General features: G+C 37.3%; 13 protein-coding genes across 13 annotated transcripts; 6 read left to right on the plus strand and 7 right to left on the minus strand.

Annotated features, from left to right (window-relative positions):
- Positions 1-79: 79 nt before the first annotated feature.
- On the plus strand, positions 80-1,621 carry TFB2 (TFIIH/NER complex subunit TFB2; the record flags this gene model as incomplete). Its single annotated transcript, XM_056222293.1, has 1 exon — positions 80-1,621. The coding sequence occupies one exon, from the start codon at positions 80-82 to the stop codon at positions 1,619-1,621; it is 1,542 nt and encodes a 513-aa protein (XP_056081999.1).
- A 271-nt stretch (positions 1,622-1,892) lies between these two features.
- Positions 1,893-3,194, plus strand: RNY1 (ribonuclease T2; the record flags this gene model as incomplete). Its single annotated transcript, XM_056222294.1, has 1 exon — positions 1,893-3,194. The coding sequence occupies one exon, from the start codon at positions 1,893-1,895 to the stop codon at positions 3,192-3,194; it is 1,302 nt and encodes a 433-aa protein (XP_056082000.1).
- A 115-nt stretch (positions 3,195-3,309) lies between these two features.
- On the minus strand, positions 3,310-4,071 carry SPC29 (Spc29p; the record flags this gene model as incomplete). Its single annotated transcript, XM_056222295.1, has 1 exon — positions 3,310-4,071. The coding sequence occupies one exon, from the start codon at positions 4,069-4,071 to the stop codon at positions 3,310-3,312; it is 762 nt and encodes a 253-aa protein (XP_056082001.1).
- Positions 4,072-4,334: 263 nt separating this feature from the next.
- KAP120 (karyopherin KAP120) lies at positions 4,335-7,433 on the minus strand (the record flags this gene model as incomplete). The annotated part of the gene is made up of 1 exon (XM_056222296.1): positions 4,335-7,433. The coding sequence occupies one exon, from the start codon at positions 7,431-7,433 to the stop codon at positions 4,335-4,337; it is 3,099 nt and encodes a 1,032-aa protein (XP_056082002.1).
- Positions 7,434-7,886: 453 nt separating this feature from the next.
- Positions 7,887-10,577, minus strand: NAN1 (Nan1p; the record flags this gene model as incomplete). Its single annotated transcript, XM_056222298.1, has 1 exon — positions 7,887-10,577. The coding sequence occupies one exon, from the start codon at positions 10,575-10,577 to the stop codon at positions 7,887-7,889; it is 2,691 nt and encodes an 896-aa protein (XP_056082003.1).
- Positions 10,578-11,176: 599 nt separating this feature from the next.
- Positions 11,177-11,965, plus strand: HHO1 (histone H1; the record flags this gene model as incomplete). Its single annotated transcript, XM_056222299.1, has 1 exon — positions 11,177-11,965. One exon carries the CDS (start codon positions 11,177-11,179, stop codon positions 11,963-11,965), a length of 789 nt encoding a protein of 262 aa, XP_056082004.1.
- A 645-nt stretch (positions 11,966-12,610) lies between these two features.
- On the plus strand, positions 12,611-14,302 carry TBF1 (Tbf1p; the record flags this gene model as incomplete). The annotated part of the gene is made up of 1 exon (XM_056222300.1): positions 12,611-14,302. One exon carries the CDS (start codon positions 12,611-12,613, stop codon positions 14,300-14,302), a length of 1,692 nt encoding a protein of 563 aa, XP_056082005.1.
- A 386-nt stretch (positions 14,303-14,688) lies between these two features.
- TAF14 (TATA-binding protein-associated factor TAF14) lies at positions 14,689-15,530 on the minus strand (the record flags this gene model as incomplete). The annotated part of the gene is made up of 2 exons (XM_056222301.1): positions 14,689-15,414; positions 15,522-15,530. 2 exons carry the CDS (start codon positions 15,528-15,530, stop codon positions 14,689-14,691), a joined length of 735 nt encoding a protein of 244 aa, XP_056082006.1.
- A 236-nt stretch (positions 15,531-15,766) lies between these two features.
- On the minus strand, positions 15,767-16,438 carry SPO19 (Spo19p; the record flags this gene model as incomplete). The annotated part of the gene is made up of 1 exon (XM_056222302.1): positions 15,767-16,438. The coding sequence occupies one exon, from the start codon at positions 16,436-16,438 to the stop codon at positions 15,767-15,769; it is 672 nt and encodes a 223-aa protein (XP_056082007.1).
- Positions 16,439-16,793: 355 nt separating this feature from the next.
- Positions 16,794-17,687, minus strand: RPL5 (60S ribosomal protein uL18; the record flags this gene model as incomplete). Its single annotated transcript, XM_056222303.1, has 1 exon — positions 16,794-17,687. One exon carries the CDS (start codon positions 17,685-17,687, stop codon positions 16,794-16,796), a length of 894 nt encoding a protein of 297 aa, XP_056082008.1.
- Positions 17,688-18,167: 480 nt separating this feature from the next.
- On the minus strand, positions 18,168-19,070 carry COX11 (Cox11p; the record flags this gene model as incomplete). Its single annotated transcript, XM_056222304.1, has 1 exon — positions 18,168-19,070. One exon carries the CDS (start codon positions 19,068-19,070, stop codon positions 18,168-18,170), a length of 903 nt encoding a protein of 300 aa, XP_056082009.1.
- Positions 19,071-19,548: 478 nt separating this feature from the next.
- Positions 19,549-20,901, plus strand: RDS2 (gluconeogenesis transcription factor RDS2; the record flags this gene model as incomplete). The annotated part of the gene is made up of 1 exon (XM_056222305.1): positions 19,549-20,901. The coding sequence occupies one exon, from the start codon at positions 19,549-19,551 to the stop codon at positions 20,899-20,901; it is 1,353 nt and encodes a 450-aa protein (XP_056082010.1).
- A 396-nt stretch (positions 20,902-21,297) lies between these two features.
- Positions 21,298-22,227, plus strand: ODC1 (mitochondrial 2-oxodicarboxylate carrier; the record flags this gene model as incomplete). Its single annotated transcript, XM_056222306.1, has 1 exon — positions 21,298-22,227. The coding sequence occupies one exon, from the start codon at positions 21,298-21,300 to the stop codon at positions 22,225-22,227; it is 930 nt and encodes a 309-aa protein (XP_056082011.1).
- Positions 22,228-22,412: the final 185 nt, after the last annotated feature.

The raw sequence follows: 22,412 nt of genomic DNA on the forward strand, positions 1-22,412 counted from the left end.
ATACTTGAAATTTCATCATCAAAGAGAAATATCAGTGGCTCAGAATTTGAAATCACCAGAGGGAAGAAGCAACAGTCTCATGAGTGATTATTCTTTGAAACATTCGGTCACCCAGTATTTGGAAGAAATTCCTCAACAAGTGCAAAATAGGCTGTACACATCACCGGCCACTTGTCTGGCCATCTATAGAATTTTACCACCATTAGCCAAATTTTTTATCATGGCCATGGTTTTCAACGAAAATGAAGTACCTTTGTTAGATTTAGATAAATGGGTCAATTCAAATGGTAAATTGCAGTTTCAGGATGCAATCAAATCAATGAAGTCTTTGCATCTTCTTATACCAAACAAGTCTTCTGGTACTTTAATGATCAATCTGAACCCGACATTCAAAATCAGCCTGAGAAACGCATTGACTGGGGGAGAAGTTCACAATTCATTTGGTATTGTTGTAGAGGATAATGTAGTTAGTTTAGACTTGTTGGATGAGTATTCGGCTAACAAGTGGGAAACAATACTACACTTTATGGTCGGTACCCCACTCGCTAAAATACCATCTGAAAAGGTGCTGAATCTTTTGAAACACAGTAAACTTATGGAAGAGATAAACTCCACCGGAGAGTTCAAGATCACTAATGAGGGTTTCCAATTTCTTTTACAAGAAATCAACTCCCAATTATGGACCTTATTATTACAATACTTGAAAATGATTGAAACATCAAAAATGGATTTAGTCGACGTCTTACATTTTATTTTCATGTTAGGTGCATTGGAAGTTGGTAAGGCTTACAAAATTGATGCGCTAAGTGAAACGCAAAGGATCATGTTACAAGATATGAGAGACTATGGTCTGGTTTTCCAAAAGCATTCCAATGACAGCATTTTCTATCCAACTAAATTAGCCTTGATGTTAACCTCCGATACAAAGACGATCAGGTCTGCCTCCAATGCGATGGACAGTGTCTTGAGACAGAATAGAGAAGAGCCGTCAGTGAATGAAGACGGTACCAATGGTAAATCTTCGACAGATACCACAACATCAGATGATTTGAATAAAGCTGGTCTAAAAAATCAAGATATACCTGACGGCTCATTAATTGTGGAAACAAACTTTAAAATATATTCATATTCTAATTCCCCTTTACAGATTGCTGTTTTGTCTCTTTTTGTTCATTTAAAGGCAAGATTTGTCAATATGGTATTGGGTCAAATAACAAGAGAATCTATAAGGAGAGCATTAACTAATGGTATCACTGCAGAACAGATTATTGCATATCTAGAGACACACGCACATCCTCAAATGAGGAGGCTAGCTGAAGAAAAGCTGGAAAAAAAACTAGAGTTGGACCCTAACTGCAAAGAGCCTTTACAAGTTTTACCTCCGACTGTGGTGGATCAAATTAGATTGTGGCAACTAGAATTAGATAGAGTTATAACGTATGAAGGTTCGCTGTATTCTGACTTCGAAACCAGCCAAGAATACAACTTGCTTAGTAAGTATGCTCAGGATATTGGTGTTTTGTTATGGAAAGATGACAAAAAGAAGAAATTTTTCATTTCAAAGGAAGGTAATTCTCAAGTTCTTGATTTCGCTAAGAGAAAGTTGAAAAAGAAACAATAAGTATATATGTTTATATTTATACCCTTATATATCAATGCATTCAACGTAATATACTTTACGCTAATACTCAATTCGCACAGAGCAGTGCCTTTACATTTCTTTCTTCCTTTTTTCCTTTTGCTTTCGGATCACTAAATTCTCGTTATCTAAGCTTTTCCCTAAAAATTCTCTATAAGTCAAAGCCCATTAAACAAAGAGATATCGACCAAACTTTGAAATAGAACCTCAACTCCCAACTTCTCAGACATTTTTTTATACACTACTAGAACCAATGCTGCTGAGAAGCTTACACAGTCTTTTACAACTACCATTTTTTTCGGGTGGTGCAAATAAGGGGATAGATCCAAATTGTCCCATTAATATCCCCTTATCATGTTCTAATAAAACCGATGTAAACAACACATGTTGTTTTGAATATCCTGGTGGAATATTTTTGCAAACCCAGTTCTGGAACTACTTTCCAAGTAAGTCGGATTTAAATGAAACAGAAATAGTAAACGAACTTGGGCCTTTAGATTCATTTACAATTCACGGATTATGGCCGGATAATTGCCACGGTGGTTATCAACAATTTTGTAATAGATCCCTACAAATCGACGACGTTTACTATTTATTACATGACAAGGCATTCAATAATGACACATCTCTAGAAATATCTGGTAAAAGGCTGCTAGAATATTTAGATCTATATTGGAAGAGTAATAACGGTAATCATGAATCCTTATGGATACATGAGTTTAATAAACACGGTACATGTATTAGCACAATTAGGCCAGAGTGCTATGCCGAGTGGGAAGTTAATGATGTTGACAAAAAAAGAGCAGTATATGATTATTTTAGAATAACCTATAACCTATTCAAGAGATTGGATACGTTTACTATACTAAAGAAAAACAAAATCGTACCAACTGTAGATGGTTCTTATTCTTTGGAGCAGATCAAGATTGCACTAAGTAAAGAGTTTGACGGAAAGCAAGTTTTCATCGGCTGTGATAGGCATAATTCTTTAAATGAAATATGGTATTACCACCAATTGAAGGGTTCGCTCTTGAGCGAAATGTTCGTACCTATGGATTCGCTTGCCATTCGAACAAATTGTAGGACCGACGATATTAAATATTTTCCTAAAGGTTATGTACCACCTTTCCGGAGAAGACCTAATAAGGGAGAAGCGTATAGAGGCATCATTCGTCTATCAAATATTAATAATGGTGACCAGATGCAGGGCTTTTTAATCAAGAATGGACACTGGATGAGTCAAGGTACACCAGCAAATTACGAATTAATCAAATCACCCTATGGAAATTATTACTTAAGGACCAACCAAGGGTTTTGTGACGTCATTACTTCTTCTTCTAGTGAATTAGTTTGCAAATTCAGGAATATTAAGGATGCAGGTCAATTCGAGTTTGATTCAACAAAAGGAGGGGATGGATACATTGGTTATTCTGGTAAATACAATTGGGGAGGTGATACCTATCCCAAGAGAAGGAATCAAAGCCCTATTTTTTCTTTAAATGATGAACAGGATTCCAAGACATATGTGTTCAAATTAAAATTCATCAAGAATTAGGAGCATTCCGATTGAATGTTAAGTTTTTTACTCCAGAAATATGATTAATATACGTATATTTATATAGGAGTATCTAGTTACGAAGATGCTGGTATTATTTAGTCAAGTATTTAATTCAATCATGGAAGGATGAAGATAAAATTCTCAGTATATCTTCTGTACTCTCATTTTCAATATGTATTTGTGACGATCGATCAGCTCTTGGTCTTTCTGTTTTCATGTCACCACTACTTCTCCGATAAGATCTATCGTTTTCATATTGTCCGCTCATGTGTAAGCCATACGTCTTAGTAGTAGGAAACCCAGAAAATGAATTGGAATGCTCAAGAGGAAGATAATTCTTGTCTCCTCTGTCTGAAACTGAATTTAGTATAAAAGATTCCAATCTGGTTATTCTTGACGTCAAGTTATCGATTATGGAGCCTTGATCATGCACGATACGTTCTAGATATTTTATTTCCAGCCTTTGGTCATCTATAACATCTTGCGATGCAAACCTCTCAGTCCTTACGGGTGAGCTAGTTCTTCTTCTTATCCTATCCATATTGGAGCGGTTGTTTGAGGGTACCCTATAGTTGGAAAATGATGGAGGTGGTAGTCGTGTATTGCCTTCCCTTAATTGCCTTCTTAGCTTGTCGTCTAATGGACTCTTCATTTTGTTATTTTCTAGTTTATCTACAGGAGAAAGTCTATGTAGTGGTGAGCTCATCCTTTCTTGTGCTTTATGCAGTTTTCTATTTCCCAATTCTGATGTGTTTGAACTGAAGTTTTCTTCTCGTAATTTTTTCAAGGCCTCTTCATGCTCTTTTCTTACTCTGTTAAGAGTATCATCTTGAAATTTTTTATTGGCACTGCTTCCGAAATTATTATACTGCATTACTTCGCTAAATTACTGTAGTTTTTAGGGCAAACTTTTGTTAATTTCGAACGACAATGGCTTTGTTTTATGGGGCTTGCTTTGTTATATTATATTGTATGAACAGTTTTCGCGTTTGTTTTTGTATTACGCAAAAAGCTAACAAAAGAGTGCAGTATCCGGTTAATGGTAAATAAAAAATAGTAGAATTCACAATTCAAAGATAAAGCTTCAATGTTGTTGTACGTTATACAAATTCTTTCTGTTTATCTATATACTAACTATTATGAATGACGCTCTTGTGGCTGGATGGACAAAAACATTTGCAGATTCTCTAATAAATTAGGGTTAATAGTTTTCAGAAATTCTTGGTATCTTTCTACTCCTAGATGTGATTCAAGATATTCCATAGTTTGAGATATAAAATTTTTTAAACTGATGTTGTGCACCGGATCATTGGTTTTGCATAATTCATGATATCTCAATTGTTCGGAGGTTAAAGGATGGAAGGCAATTGACTGTTCTGTGACAATATCATTTAAATGGTACTTTTCGCAATCTCCATTATTACTTTCGTTGATTTCTTCCAGCATTTCGATCCACAAAGATGCAATGGATGAGAACTCAGTCAAAATAGGGACTAAGCCAGTCCTTAATAAACTTGAGATCCCCAATATATGAACTTTCTTAAATTTAGGATCAAAGATATCTTTAAAACATACTATCCATCCAGTTAGAAGCTTGTTTACAACGAAATCGAACGGCTGGTCCTTGGATACTACTTTTCTTATCGATTCCGACATGTGCATATTTTCATGAAAATTTGGCAGGTTTTCATGATAAGCAGCTAAGAAATTCATTAAGGCGTCGGGATTTACGTATGCGATCCGAGCGATAACCTGAATGATTTGAGAGCATAAATAAGATGAAGGAGCTTCCTCTAAAAAAATCGCATCGAATAAAGCTGATAATACACCAGTTTCATAGAAATTCTGCAACAGAAGATTTTCGTAGTCCGACTCATTTGATAATATTAAAATTTCCCAAATTTCTAGAATCAATTGAAACGAATCCTCCCTCAACTTCAAGAGATATTTGGACATTTGTTTAAAAATATCTTGAAATGTGTTGTTAGCGAAAAATCCCACAGGATTCAAAATCAATGTATAACTCTTGATAATTTCAAGTAAAGTTGGTAGAATCTCTGTGTGTGTCTCGATACCATACTTAAGAAACGGTACCAACTCAACTAACTTATCATCAAATTCTTGTTCTTGTGACGAAAAATTTTGAAGAAGCATACCCCATAGTTCATACCCGTCTTCGCTTAATAATTGATATTGCATAGAAGAGGGATCGCATGCTAATGCAACCACGGGTATGGCGATATCCCATGTTAAGTGCGACTGTGGACCTAAAGATGATACCAAGTGTCTCAATAACCTCAATAATGCATTTGCCAAAATAGCTTCGGCAGCATTATTTGTTGCTATTTCCCAAAGATTTGGTATGATTTGTAAAATTTCGACTAATAGATCTCTGCTAATCAATGGTTTTGTTTGGATTATTATGTCACTTAATGTATTTAGAACATACAATCTAGTCTCAGTTAACGAAACGGATGGTAGGATTTTTCTCAATAATAAATGAACATTCTCAGTCAAAAATGGCTGAAATGTATCCTTGTTGAAATTCCAATCATCAATCATAGTTCTGATTGTTTGGACAGTAGTTAACAAAACAACTTTGTCATCTTCGTTAGTTAAGAAATTCGTGAATAATTTGTAACATGAACTTTTAGACTCCTCGGAACATTTAACGATAGACCATTCGTTTATAATCAAAGCAACTCTCCTTCGAATAATCTTCAACTCATCACCCGATATGTTCGTATTCGTTGCTTCTGGTAAAAAAACCTGAATTAGCAATCTGTCAAAATCTACCATTTCACTAACAGCAGATGCACTTAATTGGAAACTTGCGTAAATTGCGTCTTTTCTCAAAAAATCGTCCAATGAGTTTGACAGTTCTGAGGCATCACTTTCAATTTTCTTCAATAAGTATGGAACTAACAGTTCAGAGAAAGTGTTTATCAAGTCTTGAAAAAAATTTTCTGCACAGGGTCTGATTTGGTATTCGTAACTCGTAGCCATTTGTTCGTTTATCCATTCTTCTGGGTCCATAAACCAATTTTCTAGTTCAGTTGGTCTTAACCTCAAGTACCATTCCATTAAATTATCGACCAACCTTGTGATTAAATTTTCATTCAAAAACTCTGTATTTATTTTGTTGATAGAAGCATCTATCGTTAGCTTATCGCTTCTTGCTTTTAAAGTAATGGCACCTTTTTTGTGAATGAAATTAATGACTCTCTTAAGAATTAAAAGTCCTCTGATAGCATTTTGTTCCCAAAAGTCCCCAGTAACGTCAGAATTCTCTTTATATACTATAGGAGCTTTGTTAAAAATCAACCTAGTGTAGGTAATTAGAATTTGAGTAGAACATGGGAGTAATATGAAATTAGCCGGAGATCCAGTTACTAAATTAAAGTATAATTTACCTAAGCATTTGATAAATTTTTCGTAAATGTCAAATTTCCTAAAGTTTTCATGGTTTGAAATCAGCATCTCAAAGTGTGAAACAGATAGCTTAATAAAATCGCAAACGGATTGATCAGTTTGAGGACGTTCATACCCTTCACAAATTATTCTTCTTAAAACTTTTAGTGATAAATAAGAAACCTGCAAACTGGACAGATTTTCATAGTTGAGGTTGGAGGAAGTTGTCCAATTTTCAAAGAATTGTAAGTATATCCTAACAATTAATGGGAATATCAAAGGAACTTTACTTTGCATAGCAGGTCGACATCTTCCTATTCTCGCCGTACCTAGTACTTTAATGATTTGATTCACATGCATCAATATGTTATAAATTTTAATCGAGTCTTTTCTTATGGTCTCATCGTTTAATAGGTTTTCCAAGTCCTCAAATAAATTTGGCCATTCTACCGGGAAATCTAGTCTTGCAATCCTTGCTGCAGCTTGTGCATTTTGTATACAAAGTTGATTGTTTTGTTCATCGATCATTTCAAAAAGACGACCTCTAATGGAAGCCTTTTCGTCTTTAGGTATAGCGTTAACTCTAGAGGACCTCCAATACTTATCCACACCGTTTTTAAACTGAATTACCGCCAACCATCTAATTTGCAATGAATTTGACAAATTGAGATATATCGACTGCAATAAGAAATGGAATCCGGCCTGAGTTTCCCATTGCTTTAGTTGTTGTTCGGCTAATTTTTGAACTTCAGACCTAATATGTTGTGGATTACTTGCCTGTTCAAGCACTTGAACCAAGTTTAACTCATTAAGAGAAGAGGTCATTTTTAGCGGATACCTTTTAAAGTTTTATTCGATTGAATGTGGAGGAAAGCCGGGACAGTCAACAGTTTGTCGTAACTCCTTTTCTGAATCACCGTATGTACCAAGAAAATCTGGCAGAATATTAAGTTACCCAATTATTGAATTTCAAGTCTTGACTAGTAAACGTGCGTTATGAAAGTACTAGTTAAAAAAAAAGGTGATTTATTTGGAGATATTATTTTATTCATCTTGCTTGAAGATGCTCATCAAATAAAAATCGTACGAAGAGATTTATTCTGCGTCTCACCAAAGTTGTGAGATTTGCAATTGAGAAGTATTTTGGGCACTTAATCCTTGTTGACTTTCACTTCCCTTAACGTTCTCCTCGTCGCTAAATTTTACAGACGTTTTTAATTTTTTACTTGCTATATAATTCCATCTATTTATTTCAGCACCTAGTGGATGGAGCAGAAACTACGTGATCACTTTCATTACACGATCGAAAAATGTATCCATTTGCACATTTTGAATATTGTCAAACATGCTTGTAAAACTGTTCATATTGACTAGCTTATCCTTCTTTTCGCCGTTTATAAATTCCAAAGTGATGTCTTCTTCATCTTCGTCGTTACTATCAGCATTATTATTCCTAGCAGCACTTTTTTTACCTCTTGATGTTAATTTTTTTAGTTGCTCTGCAAACGCATCAGTGTTTGAGACGGTAGAAGTAGTGGTGCTACTTACCAGTCCATCCATTATGCTTTCATTATTAACTTCATCGGATAACTGAGTATTCACGGTGGTTCCGACAACACCTAATGTGGAATTTATGTCCAGGAATATGAAATCAGTGTCATAATTCCAACCGATCCAAGATATGTATTCGCAGTGTGTGAAGTTACCTAATTTTCTAGATAATTCAGAATCAAATATAATAATACGGGATTTGTATTTCGTGGTTGGTATACCTTCAAAATCAGTTAGTTGTTGATTTACTACGAGTGCAATGTTGCCTGTTTTTTCATCACAAGTAATCAGTCTATCCAGGTGACCGTTTTTGTAAACTCCGTTAACGAACGGATATAAGTCAAAACTGTTTATAACTTGACCTTGCAATAGGTTGATTGCACTTAATGTAGTTCTGGTAGCTACGATCAAATTCGTATCATTGATCAATTTAACGGTTTGGATTTCAGAGTCTAATGTGAATTCACTGACAGTCTTTGTATTTTCCAAAGATTCAAACTTTTTGAAAGTGTCGAAATCTAGAATTTGCAATTTGTCATCAAAACCATGGAATATTAGAGACCCATCTTGAGACCAAGCCAAAGAGACAGAATTACTGAAGTGATTGAAATTTGGTAAGGAAATTTTTTTCAAGCACCAGTTGCTTTCATGAGAGTCGAATGACCAAAATTTCAACCCACCATTGTTATCTGCCGTTAAACAGCCTTGGCTATTATTGACAGATCTTGGAGAAGGCAAAATTTTGGTAATCGGGACACTTATTCCGTGTGGGTTTATCACTTTTGTCTTTAGATTCCAACTTGTTTCATTATCATTCTTAGTCCAAAACTTGAGGACATGGGTTAAATCCTTGGAAGATAAAAGATCGTTTGGTGGATATTCAATTTCGTATGTAATCATCCATTGCCCATCTTTAGTGAATTTCAAGTCAGTTATTATTGGATCTTGTAAATTAAGTTCAAATCTAACTTTACCCATTGAGTTATTGACACCTGATGTTAAATACTGATAATTAACCTGTTCGTTTTTATAAAAGTCAAAAATTTGAATAGCAGAAATGTGTGAGAAATATAAATTCTTGTTAATAGGATTTATTTCTACATTTGTGGTAAAATCCTGTCTTTTCGATTTAATCACTTTTCTTGATTGTTTCTTTTTAGAGTGGTTGAGGGAGCCAATTGAGCTGGAGTTCTTAGTATTGATGGCAGAGATCGGTTGCTGAATGTGCTTTATGGTGCTACTAAACACCGGTAATGGCCCGTTAATCGATAATTTAGAGGTCAAGTCTGAAGCGCTCAAGAGTAAAAATTGATAGTCAGAATTTGAGTTGTTTTCAGTCATCTGTAAAATTAGAGAGTAGTAGTTACCTTGTGGCCCCAATACTTGACAGTCGATTATGATACCGTTCAAACGGGGCAGGAATTGCTGAGAGTTTGTTGCTAATTGCCATAAACTCATAACCTTCTCCCAACCACCAGACAATAAATAGGTTCCATCTTGTGAGAATGCTAGTGATAAAACGGAATCGATATGCCATTTGAGCAACCTTACTTGTAAATCGGCCAGGTTCACAATACTTATAACTCCAGAGGCAAACCCAATGGCTAATTGTTGACCCACATTGTCTATAGCCATACATGAAACGTATCTTGTATTAGAGGATAGGGATTGAGTCTGTGAAGAAAGGACGGAACTGAGGGGGAAGTTCATATTGACGGAGTCATCAAAAAGTGAAACAACTGAAATAGATTTGTGTTCATGGTCTTTGGTTGAAGCATCTTTGCATATATGAGTCAATAGTTTACCGTTGGAGGAAACATTCGACAATATGATGTTATTCCATTCTGCTTGGTCAGTTACATCAAATTGCTTCTTGGTGTCATTAAACTCCAGCCCGTGTAATCTATATGACTGTAACGAGTTGTGTGCCTTTTGGCTGGGGTCCTTGAATGTCGTCAAAAGCCTGTAGCTGCCCTTATTATGAAAAACATTCAAAAGCTTTTCATTTTCCAAGGAGATTTTGAAGTGCTTAGGGGACTCCACCAGTTTTCCTTTATAGTTTAGAACGACCACATGGCCATTCTTGGTGAATACTGTAATTAGATGAGCATCCTCCTGTTGCGAAACAGTTATATCACCCAGCAGTATCTTCACAATGGATTCATTATCGTCTTGTTCCTGTGAAAAGATTTCGGACAGCGTGGAATTGTTCGCAAACTTCAAAGTCTTGACACATTGTCTAGTTTCCACTGAATATACCTTAATTTGGTTGTTGAAAGGGATAATATAGTTTCGTTGGTCGTGTGACAGACGGGCAATATTCTTATTGCCGGTCACTGAACTGAAATTATTCAACGTCGGTTTCCCACCAGATACGACCGAGAGTTTATACTGTTCAATACCCAGGGATTGCGTCATGCTGATGATTTCTTACAACAATTTTAGTTCCTACTTATATTTGGTGCGACAACAGCCTACATAACTCTTTTATAAGCTGTGCCAAAGATCATCTGTTTGAAAAATTTCATCTCATCTCATCGCCAGGAAAAAGAAAGGAAAAATTTTTTGGTTTTCTTTTCAACTGTCACATCACTTACCACGTACCCTAAGCTGTTGATTATCTCAACCCTAGAAATTCATTGTATTACCCTACCTTCGAAGGCCAAGATTCGACCCTTCAAAAAACATTAATCATCACGACGACGTTTTCAATCACGATGAAGCAGTGGTCTGCATTAATGGTTCTATCAACGACAATTGGTCTATAAAATCTGTTTTACACAGCAATAGATTCAATGGATGATTTTTGCTTATTCCCTTTGGACTTTCATTTTCGCGTCGCGTTCTATGCCGTTGTTGTTGTTTTTTGTGTGGAAAAGCGGGCGGCGAAAGTTTTTTGTTTATCTGCCTTTTATTTAAAGAGAAGGAGCAATTATATATTTGGGGAAGATGTTGTTTACGGGCACCTGATAACGATTCGTAGCAAGAACAGCAATCATAATCACATACTAAGCAATATGGCACCCAAAAAACCTACTACCAAGACTACAAGTAAGGGCAAGAAACCCGTGACTAGCAAGAGCAAGGAGAAACCGACTATCAAAGCCGCTGTTAAGAAAACAGCAGCAAAAAAGGAGGAACCTTCTTCCAAGAGTTACAGAGAGTTGATCGTAGAAGGGCTCACGGCTTTGAAGGAGCGTAAGGGATCCAGTCGTCCTGCACTCAAAAAGTTTATCAAGGAGAACTACCCTATCGTTGGGTCAACAAGCAATTTTGATTTGTACTTCAACAATGCGATCAAGAAAGGTGTGGAAGTCGGTGATTTTGAACAGCCAAAGGGCCCCGCTGGGACTTTGAAGCTGGTTAAAAAGAAATCTCCAGAGTCGAAGAAATCTCCAGAGCCAAAGAAAGAGACCAGCCCTAAACCTAAGCAAGCCGCTACTTCCGTAAGTACGGCTACATCAAAGGCAAAGGTCGCAGCTACAAAACCAACGCCAAAGAAAGTAGTGAAAAAAAAATCGCCTACCGTTACCGCCAAGAAGGCCTCTTCGCCTTCTTCACTGACCTATAAAGAAATGATCCTAAAGAGCATGCCAGAACTTAATGATGGTAAAGGCTCCAGTCGTATTGTCCTGAAAAAGTATGTCAAAGACACCTTTTCATCAAAGTTAAAAACAAGCTCGAATTTTGACTATTTGTTTAATAGTGCTATCAAGAAATGTGTTGAAAATGGCGAACTGGTGCAACCAAAGGGCCCCTCAGGCATTATTAAACTAAATAAGAAAAAGGTCAAACTCTCCACCTAAAAAAAACGAAAACTCAAACAAGAATAACAATGATGATAGCAATAATAAATTTATTCCTTTTCTTTACTTTGGTGTCCCATCACAATTAAAATTTTGTATTATTCCTAAATTTTCCTTTCTCTCTACTCTTTAATCTTATTAAAGTGTTTACTGCCGGTACTGTAAATCTCTATTCTGTTTCTCTCCGCTGCTTATTTTGTGATTTTATTCGGGTGAACACTTTTGTATGCTTTTATTCAAATTCTATCCTTCCCATTCTATACTATATGTACTTCTCTTAAATATATAATGTAAAGTGTGTAGATAAACTGTTTTATTTCAGGTAATAGAATATGTATGAAAACTCCCTAGACACATTATAATGTATGACCTATTAATGTTCGAGTCAGCATAATTAGTACCCTAAGATTCTATATCAAAACCTATACATTTTTGCCCCTTCCCGCAAAAGCCCGGAAAGACCTCACTTGGCTATTTTTCCTCAGTATTTTGCCCTTCCTTGTAAACATATTAATAATAATATAATGTTTACTATTGACGTCTGCACCTATTGTCTAGCCAACACCTAAGATTGTGGTTGTGCCATCAACGACTGAAAGCCTTTCGTACCAATTTGTTCTTGGTTACTTCTTTTTGCCATTCGCCATGGATTCGCAACTATCCAATAACAACGAAAGCATGAACCGCTTTAATGACATCATCCAAAGTCTGCCCGCAAGAACTAGGTTGACTATATGCTCGTTATGTTTGCTGGACAATATCTCCACTCAGCTGCTGAGGTTTCTAATCCTTAATGCCAACTCTCCCAATATTATAGCGGTTTTGACCGATCAGACGGCTTTCCTGAGCTCAGGCGAAACAGAAATTTTTCAAACGCTAGTTAAACTTTTCAAGCAAATCAGAATGATTTATCATACCAGGTCGCCCTTGCTGTCTGTTCATGACGTTGCGCCTGGTCTATGGTTCCCTAATTCTCCCCCACCTCTCATATTGAGAGGCCATGAGCCCTTTATTATTACTGCCATAAGAAAGGCCAATCTGCTGACATTTCTTTTGACATCGCTAAACTGCCTCAATTACGGATTCGAGTTGCTACAGTCGATATTTCTTGATATTTTCTGTCCGAACACAAATACCGTGGGCAATAATTCCTTGGAGCAAAGTGGAAAGTTTTTGAAATCGCAAGCCATCTTGTACCTTGATTTGAAAACGCAGGCTTACATTGCCGGCTTGAAAGACTTCCAGGACGAGGCAAACGAGGTTTCGGCGGAGAAAAAACAGGAACTTTTGGATCTGATCTTCCCATCCAACCTGGCTGATATACTCGTGCAGAGAAGGACCGGCGATTCTGGAGACATTACACTTTTGACTCCGTCAGAGAAAGATTTTGTCGAGAGGTGTGATCGTCGTAGAGAAAATTTGAAGATTGTTCAGGATTTTAATTCTTTAACCCAAAGCTATGAATGGTCTCAGTTTATTAGAGAATTGCTAGATTATTGTAATAAAAATATGGGCCTTATCATATGGGGCAGAAAAGGTCGTGGAAAATCGCCATTATACGACTTTGATGCGAACGAGTTTGATCCCCAAGTACTCTTCTCTACTGGGACCAGAACTTTAGAATTCATGGACGATCAAAACCAGTCGAACAGTACGTCTGCGTTTTTAACATCTTCTCGCCCAAGTCACTATAATATTCAACCGGCTTCCACAGGTGCCTCTACTAAAAATCCAGCCATCACACAATCCATTGTAGATGCCGCTGTTGCAGCTTCTATGAGCAACAGCAGTGCTGGCCCTCATTCTGCTCATAACAGCAACAATAGCGGTAACAATACTGGCAGTATTGGGCTAAGAAAACCTAAGGCAAAACGAACTTGGTCTAAGGAAGAAGAAGAAGCGCTAGTAGAAGGTCTTAAAGAAGTTGGCCCATCGTGGTCCAAGATCCTGGATTTATATGGCCCCGGTGGTAAAATTACTGAGAACCTGAAAAACAGAACGCAAGTTCAATTAAAAGATAAAGCCCGTAATTGGAAATTGCAATACTTGAAGAGTGGTAAACCCTTACCTGATTACTTGATAAAAGTGACTGGTAACTTGGAAAAAATTTATAAAACAAAAAAAAAATTCTCACAATCTCCAAATTCATCGGCTATTTTGGAACAAAATTTATCGCAACATCCCTCATCGGCTGCATCAACTAATAATGAAGATGGTCAGACGCATCAGGAGGATTCGCATGGTCAAAATAATGATAATATGCCTTCTAACGGGCTTTTTGGCAATAGTACCTCGGATAACACAGGATTTGACCCTCATTTAGAAGACGGAATGTAACTTGTCGGGCTGCACTGATTTTCAACTCCATTAAACTGTTCATAACTATACATGCATTTTTGGATATTTGGTCCATTGTAGTATGTATGGTTTTTGATATATTTCCGTTTGTGCGTTGTCATTCTTTAACCAATACTCTATTCTGTAGTATTTTCTTTCTCTTTCCATTTTTTTTCCTTTTTCCTATATATGGTTGTTACTCTTGAAGAAATAGGAATTATTGTATAATTATATAATATCCAAGATAAAAATATGTTGTAATATTCTGTGTTTGGAACTTTTCGTAGTTTGAGGAGTACGAATTATTTAAGACAAAAAAACCAACCTATTCTATTTGTACAAATGTAAAAGCGTGCATCATCGGTCTGACGCTATTTTAGCTTTTATTACTCGGTATTTTTTTTAACGTAGTCCCATAGACTTTTCAATAATCCCTCAGGTAAACTATATAAGTCAATTATAAATTCACCATCCTCAACATTATTCGTCACGTTCATCTCCGGCGTTTTATTGTCAGTGACCATTTGGACGACGCCAACTAAGTCATCTTCATTTAGTTTAGTCAAACCAAATGCTAATTTCTCTAAATCTACGCTGCCCTTCACGGTAGATGCACTACCTGTCTTAGCTCTCTTCGCTTTTGGTTCTGTGGTTGTGCTTGTGGCAGTCCTTCTTTTCCCAACGGTGCTCGCATTGGCTGTCGTTTCTTCAATAGACCCACTTTTCGCAAGTTCTTCGGTTAAAACTGGTTTATTAAGAGGAACCTGGATAACATGTTCCACTTCATAACTTTCTTGTAGAAAATTCAGATCATGTGGTATTTTGCGCTCGCCTGCTTTTTCCAATAAGAAAACGCTTATATCTAATGGAAAACCACCCCAACCTTGTTCCTCAATCCTAAATGGTGGATCAGTAAACGTCCTGTTGGGATTAGCAAAAGTTGGGTGCAAGTGGTAAATAACTTTGTCAAAAATTGTCGCAGGAATTTCTTTGCCTTCATCATCCAACAATACAATTTCTATACTCCATTGACGAACGGGAAAATTTTCAACTGGTGGAACTTCCGGTAGAATATGTTGCTGGGTTTTTATACGGATGGTCCTCTTGACTGTCTGTTGGATATTAAATAATGAAAATAAAACCGTGAGTTAGTATCGTGTTTTAGCGAACAAAACAAAGGAGAGAGGGGTAGATGGCTAGATAAAAATAATAAACATACTGCTACCATGGTAAGTTATCTAATAATCTTTTGTTCCGAGTGACAAAGAAAGATCTGGAGTTTTTTTTTTTTTTTTGAAAGCAATAGGGCCTTAAATTGTAATTCTGTAGTAAGTTTAATTTCAATTCTTTTTGTCAGTAGTTCGCCAAAAAACTTTCTCGTCATGAGTGATTATTTGAAAGGTGACAGTAAATAAACAGAAATACTAGCCAAATAAATTTCTTATTTAAATAGAAGTAATCTATCTAATAGGTCTGTATAAATAATAGAATGGTTAACATCACCGCTAATGCCACCGTTGTTGGAGTCAAAAATGTGCCTGCGTTGTCATAGTCCTCATCCGATATTGAAACATTGGAATAAGAGGTAGAGGAAGCAACATAGGAATGAGATGTTATTGAAGGACCAACAGTAGTAGTTGACACAGATGCGTTTGAGTTGGTAACGTTTTTTTCGAGAGTGTTGGATATATCTTTTTCTTCTACTAGTTCGTAAATATTCGCATTTAGCTTGCCCATATCATCCGCCTGAACGTTAAAATCATAGATTAAATCTTCTTCCTCTTCTTCATCAATAGCACCCATAGAACTTCTTTCAAAATCATCAAATTCGTACTCGTTGATGTACTCTAGCAGCATATCTGATTTAGATTTCATTTTTGCGTACTCTTTGAAGTCTATAAACTCAAGAGTGTCTGGTAGATCGGTAAGAACAACATTTCTAGTGCTTGCCAATTGTTCCAGAGCCTTCTTGTCTATGGCTTTTTTATCGATCTCTACTATTATCGGGTCTTCATTAAAATATAGAATTGAATCACCCCCCAGTTCTTCAGTGGAAAGCCCAATGTTTGTTCGCTCACCAAAAACGGTAGAATATAGAACACCTTGTGCTACAACCATTAAAATTTGTTTTCTCATTGATAATATAGCGTGACCTTTTATACCAGATAATGATGCTTTTATGAAAAAAACTTAGTTAAAAACATATGTAGAGAAGATAATACTAAAGGTTTATTGCGTAAAGAAATAGGATTGATGAATGGGATGCCTACTTTTATAAAATAAACTTCTTTTTGTGGTAACTTCTTTTTGCTTTTCTCTTCTCATCAAGAGCTAAGTGCTCACTGCCACAATAGTGTTAAAAAAAAGGGTATTAGTACCTCACGAAAAAAAAAATAACCTGAATGAGTTAACAGTTAAAAATGAATACAAAGGTTATATGTGAAGATAAGTTTACTTAAAATATCTTAAAATGACATTATATATCCATAATTTATTGTTGACCGGCCAAAGCAGCAATCTTGGCAGCAACACGAGCAGCTCTTTCTTCCTTGGACAATTTGGTTTGTCTGTACTTCTTGGATTCAGCGGCGTATTGTTCCTTGGTGAATTTCTTTTCAGTTGGCTTGAAAGCTGGGTCAGCTCTGATAGCTTCGTGAGCAGAGGTGTAGATGTCTTCCAAAGAGTCAGCATCAATGTCATCAGCCAAGTAACCCTTGAATAATTCAGAGAATCTTTCTTCATCATCATCGGCCAATTCTTCCATGTATTGGGAGACGTGACCACCGAAGATGTAAGATCTTAATAACTCTGGGTCAATTTCTTCAGTTTCAAAGTCCCAACCTGGGAATCTGTTTTCAGAGTGAGGGACATACAAACCACCGTCAGAAGCACCCTTTAGAGCACCGAAAACTCTGGCACCGGTAGTGGTTCTTTGCAAACCGATATCCAAGAAGACCTTGAATGGACGTGGACCATCTTCGACAGCTTCGGTCAATTCGTATTCACCTTCAACTTCTTCAACACCCTTGTAAGTTTCGTCCAAACCCAACTTTTGCAAGGTTCTTCTGGCGATCAACAAACCAGTAGCGTAAGCAGCAGCCCAGTTGGTCAAACCATGGGTAATACCGTATCTTGGTAATTCATGGGAGTATGCGGCAGCTAAGACAACATCACCAGTGATAGTAGAAGAGATGATTTGACAGATGATATCTTTGTTAGTGAATCTAACAACTAATCTATACTTTGGAGTGTTGTATTTGGCCTTATGTTGGGTGACTAATCTCTTTCTTTGGTAGTAATCAGTCTTACCTTCTCTTCTTCTTCTGAAAGGAGTTTGGAAACGAGAGGAGTAAGCAGAGGACTTAGCGTCTTTTTGGAAAGCCATTGTTGCTGAGATTTGTGACAGTTTTTTAGTTCTGGAAGGTAATAGGAAGTGTAATTAAGAAGGCTTCTTCAATTTATTACTTTAACTATATCTGTAACTTGTCTATTTATTTTTTTTTTCAAAGAATTTAGCAATTACGAGGCTCTGCGATGTCAATATGAAGCTTCCGAGATTCGCGGATGGAACATTTCCGCGATCGAAAAGCCATTGAAAAAAAGAAAGGTTTTGGGATGCTTACTATTTTATGGGTGTTTCAGGTGTCTGGATGTAAATAATAGCCGTCCAAAAATAATTACGTCTTCATTTGAACAAAAAGCATCTTCTTTATATAGTTGCTAGAAAATCAACGACACGATGGCCTACAGGAGCTAGGGTTCCGGAATTATATGTTTACAACCACACAATATCATGCCATTGTGCTGTATCTAGTTTTGAAGCATAACAGTATATATTTACATTGAATACTCTTGTATTTACAGTTTACTTTGGGTTATCTTTCCTTGTATCTACGACTTCTGGGGATAATATAGCAGCATTAGCCAGTGATGCTGCCTTTTCGTCTGGATCCATCTCAAGTTCCTTTTTAGAGTCACTTACGGCTGTACCGTCACCATAATGTGCTCTGAAGAAAGTATAATGCAATATTATGTCATCAATATTCCGCATAGCTGGATCACTGGCGAAATCAGGATCGATAAAGAAGAAAACAGGCATGTCTATTTCTTCGCCAGCAGCTAATTTTTGCTCTTCGAAACAAAAACACTGAATTTTGTTGAAGTACTGAGCTGCTTCACCAGGCGCTATGCTGTAAGTAGCCATGCCAATGATATCTTTGTCGCTGTTATTTTTGGCTTTGTAGAAGGCTAAAGCTGTTTCGCCAGGTAAAACGTATACCTCACGTTGTTGAGGAACGAATTTCCACGGCAAGATTTGTGACACCTCACTGGTGAATGAGATTCGAATTCTTTTTTCAGTATCCACAGGAATCAATTTATCATCGGTAAATTTTCTTCTATCTGTTATGGGAATTCCACCAAAACCAGTACGTGCACAAATGGCCCTATACAAGGGTACTGCCGCATATGCCAAACCCAAGAAAAGTATCGCCACGCTGCTAAAATAAAATGCAACTGTTCGATCTTTATATTTTCTCTCCCTTGTCCTTTTCAACTCTCGCAGTTGCTGAATTTCACTTCTTGTCAGTTTTGAAATATCGAATGCATGTTTTGGTTTCTCACTATCCACTGTATAGCTTCTTAAGAGAACGTTCCTAAAGATGGCCTGTCTTGGAAAAAGTGAATGTGTTATTAACTGAAAGGTTGATTTAGCGAAAGTCCTAACCAATGGACGTGTAGGCCGAATGATATGATGAATTATTATCATAACGATCTAATATAGCTTTGACTGTGGTATTATTTGCTTGCACGTCGAGATATTACTTTGATTTGTGTCCAGAATTATATTACTTTATAAATGGTATCTGGGTGATTGCTGCTCTTTAGACTTAACAATCTTCCTCGATTTGTATCAATTGTTTATCTCCTTATAAACTATATCATACTCACCTGTCATAGAACATATGCGAGGGGAAAGCTTTTCCAATGGTATACGCTGCTTTTCCTACAGATCCGCTCCTTAGATGGGGAAAATAGAGCACCTTGGTATGGCAGAAAATAAGGAAAAATAAAACAAATAATACGAAATATGAAAAAATATTTGAATGCTGAGGAAGGCTGAGGTCTCTGGGATGGATGAAAAAAGTAACCTTCATGAGATATATTGCGGAAGTCCATTACCAGTAAGTTAGAGTTAGAAAATTTCGATCGACACAATTTATACTTCGATATATACTGGCAAAAAAATGTCAGCAAACAGCAGTGTAAAGCGAACCAATAAGGCTTTTAAAACATGTTTATTTTGTAAACGGTCGCATGTAGTGTGTGATAAACAAAGGCCATGTTCTAGATGTGTTAAGAGGGACATCGCACATTTGTGCAGGGAAGATGATATTGCAGTTTCAAATGAAAGGGCATCACATATGGAAAATTCTCCGGAGGATAACGGTATGATACCAGGAAAATACGCAAATAGAACACATGGTGGAAACTTATTTGATTATCAGAATAATCTTAGCGGCTCTGTTGACAATCGTAGCTCCAAATATGGAGAGGAATTGTCACCAAAATTAGACAATTCTGTTGTAAATGACACGACAAGTTTGCTGCTTCCACACCAACCTGTATTTGTGTCCGAGAATGTCGGTTCAGAATTTAGTTCTTTAAACGAATTTCTTTCGATGTTAGAAAATCCTTTGTTAAGTCAAGCATCCTTAAGCTCTGGAAATACGAATAATGTTCATTTGGAAAATGGTTCTCAAAGCACGCAATCTCCATTGGAATACCAAAACGACAACGGTAGAGATGTAAGTGAAGTAACAAGACAAGAACACAGGGTACCAGGTATGGTGTCAGATTCCCCCAATAATGCCTCGAAGGCGAATCGACAAGATCAACAAAAGGAAGAGTCTCTAACTTTGACCAATGCAAACGAAAACAGTGCACCAACACCGAAGGAACAATTTTTTCTAACCGCAGCGGATCCATCCACAGAAATGACACCAGAAGATCGGTTGAAACTGGTCATAAATGCGAAACTGGAGGCAGGGTTGTTGAAGCCATATAATTATGCCAAGGGATACGCGAGATTACAAGACTACATGGATAAATATATGAACCAATCTTCCAAGCAAAGAATTTTGAAACCACTGTCTACTATCAGACCGGCGTTCAGAACCATTGCACGCTCGTTGAAGGATGTCGATTTAGTTTTGGTAGAAGAAAGTTTTGAAAGGATGCTATTGTCATACGATCGTGTATTCACTTCCATGAGTATGCCTGCGTGTTTGTGTAGACGTACAGGTGAGATATACAGGGCTAATAAAGAATTTGCTTCACTGGTCGATTGCACAGTAGATGATTTACGCGATGGGAAGCTAGCGATCTACGAGTTGATGACGGAGGAAAGTGCAGTGAATTTCTGGGAAAAATATGGCTCTATAGCGTTTGATAAGGGTCAGAAGGCTGTTTTGACAAGCTGTAGTCTTCGAACCAAAGACGGAATCCGCAAGCGACCATGTTGTTTTAGCTTTACGATCAGAAGGGATAGGTACAACATTCCAATTTGCATCGTGGGAAATTTCATTCCATTGTCATAGGCATAAGTAGTACATAGTAGGTAACAAGCACTTCTAGCGTTATCAAAACACGACCACCGGGATTACTTTTTCATCAAGCCGCTGGTCCGAGCGGTTAGCCAACTTCGCCCGTACTGCTACAAGTAATATGAGGACCTATTTCGATCGATATTCTTTTTTTTTGCAGCTTATTTCCACTATTACCCCATGATCTTTTTTCATTATGATGCGGCGATAGAAGTAGGGAAAAAAACTGCAAACTCGCTAGATCTGATTTGGTAAAAAAAGGAAGATTCTCGGGGATTTCTGTGAGGGTGACCGCCCTGATATATATTAGTAGCTTACGAGAACCTTTATCTTATCCGCCCTCGAATGAAAATTGTAGCGAAGGTGAAAGAAACATAAAAGAACCGTAAGATGTCTTCCATAGATAACAGACCTTTGCCGTTTATATACCAGTTCACAGCGGGCGCCATTGCTGGCGTCTCGGAGCTATTGGTTATGTACCCATTGGACGTGGTAAAGACAAGAATGCAATTGCAAGTTACCACTAAAAGCAGCCCTGTAGTAGATGCAGTGAAGGTAGCAGCAGATCATTACACGGGTGTGATGGATTGTTTGACAAAAATTGTCAAGAAGGAAGGGTTTTCACATCTGTACAAGGGTATCACGTCGCCTATATTAATGGAAGCTCCAAAGAGAGCAATCAAGTTCTCGGGGAATGATACGTTCCAACTGTTTTACAAAAAGATTTTCCCCACACCCAATGGAGAGATGACTCAAAAAATCGCCATATGCAGCGGTGCATCGGCCGGTGCCGTGGAAGCCTTTATAGTTGCGCCTTTTGAATTGGTAAAGATTAGGCTGCAGGATGTAAATTCTCCGTTTAAGACACCCATTGAGGTGGTAAAGAACAGTGTGGCTAAGGGTGGTGTCTTGTCACTTTTCAACGGGTTAGAAGCCACCATCTGGAGACATGTCCTTTGGAATGCCGGTTATTTCGGTATCATATTTCAGGTGCGGAAGCTTTTGCCGGCGGCTAAGACGAACACGGAAAAGACAAGAAATGATTTGATCGCAGGTGCTATCGGTGGCACTGTCGGGTGCTTGTTGAATACACCATTTGATGTGGTGAAGTCAAGAATCCAAAGAAGCTCAGGGCCTCTTAGAAAGTATAACTGGTCCCTGTCTTCGGTGCTTTTAGTGTATCGTGAGGAAGGATTCAAAGCTCTGTATAAGGGGTTCGTACCAAAGGTTATGAGACTGGCTCCTGGTGGTGGGTTATTGTTGGTAGTATTCACCAATGTCATGGACTTCTTTAGAGAAGTCAAGTACGGAAAGAACTGATAACCCGACGCTCCTAACACCAACTTCTCTTGGCGTTATGTATACGTTAGCAATTGTAAAAAGTAAATTTCTCTCAATCGTTATTTTCGTATACATGTCTGGTTGAGCGTCAAGATGGGAAAATATGTGAGTATAGTCGGGTGTAGCGATAAATAGTGTTAATTAAAACAGTCTTTTACAACTAA

The sequence above is a fragment of the Saccharomyces mikatae genome (assembly GCF_947241705.1).
Source record: "Saccharomyces mikatae IFO 1815 strain IFO1815 genome assembly, chromosome: 6".
NCBI classification, from domain to species: domain Eukaryota; kingdom Fungi; phylum Ascomycota; class Saccharomycetes; order Saccharomycetales; family Saccharomycetaceae; genus Saccharomyces; species Saccharomyces mikatae.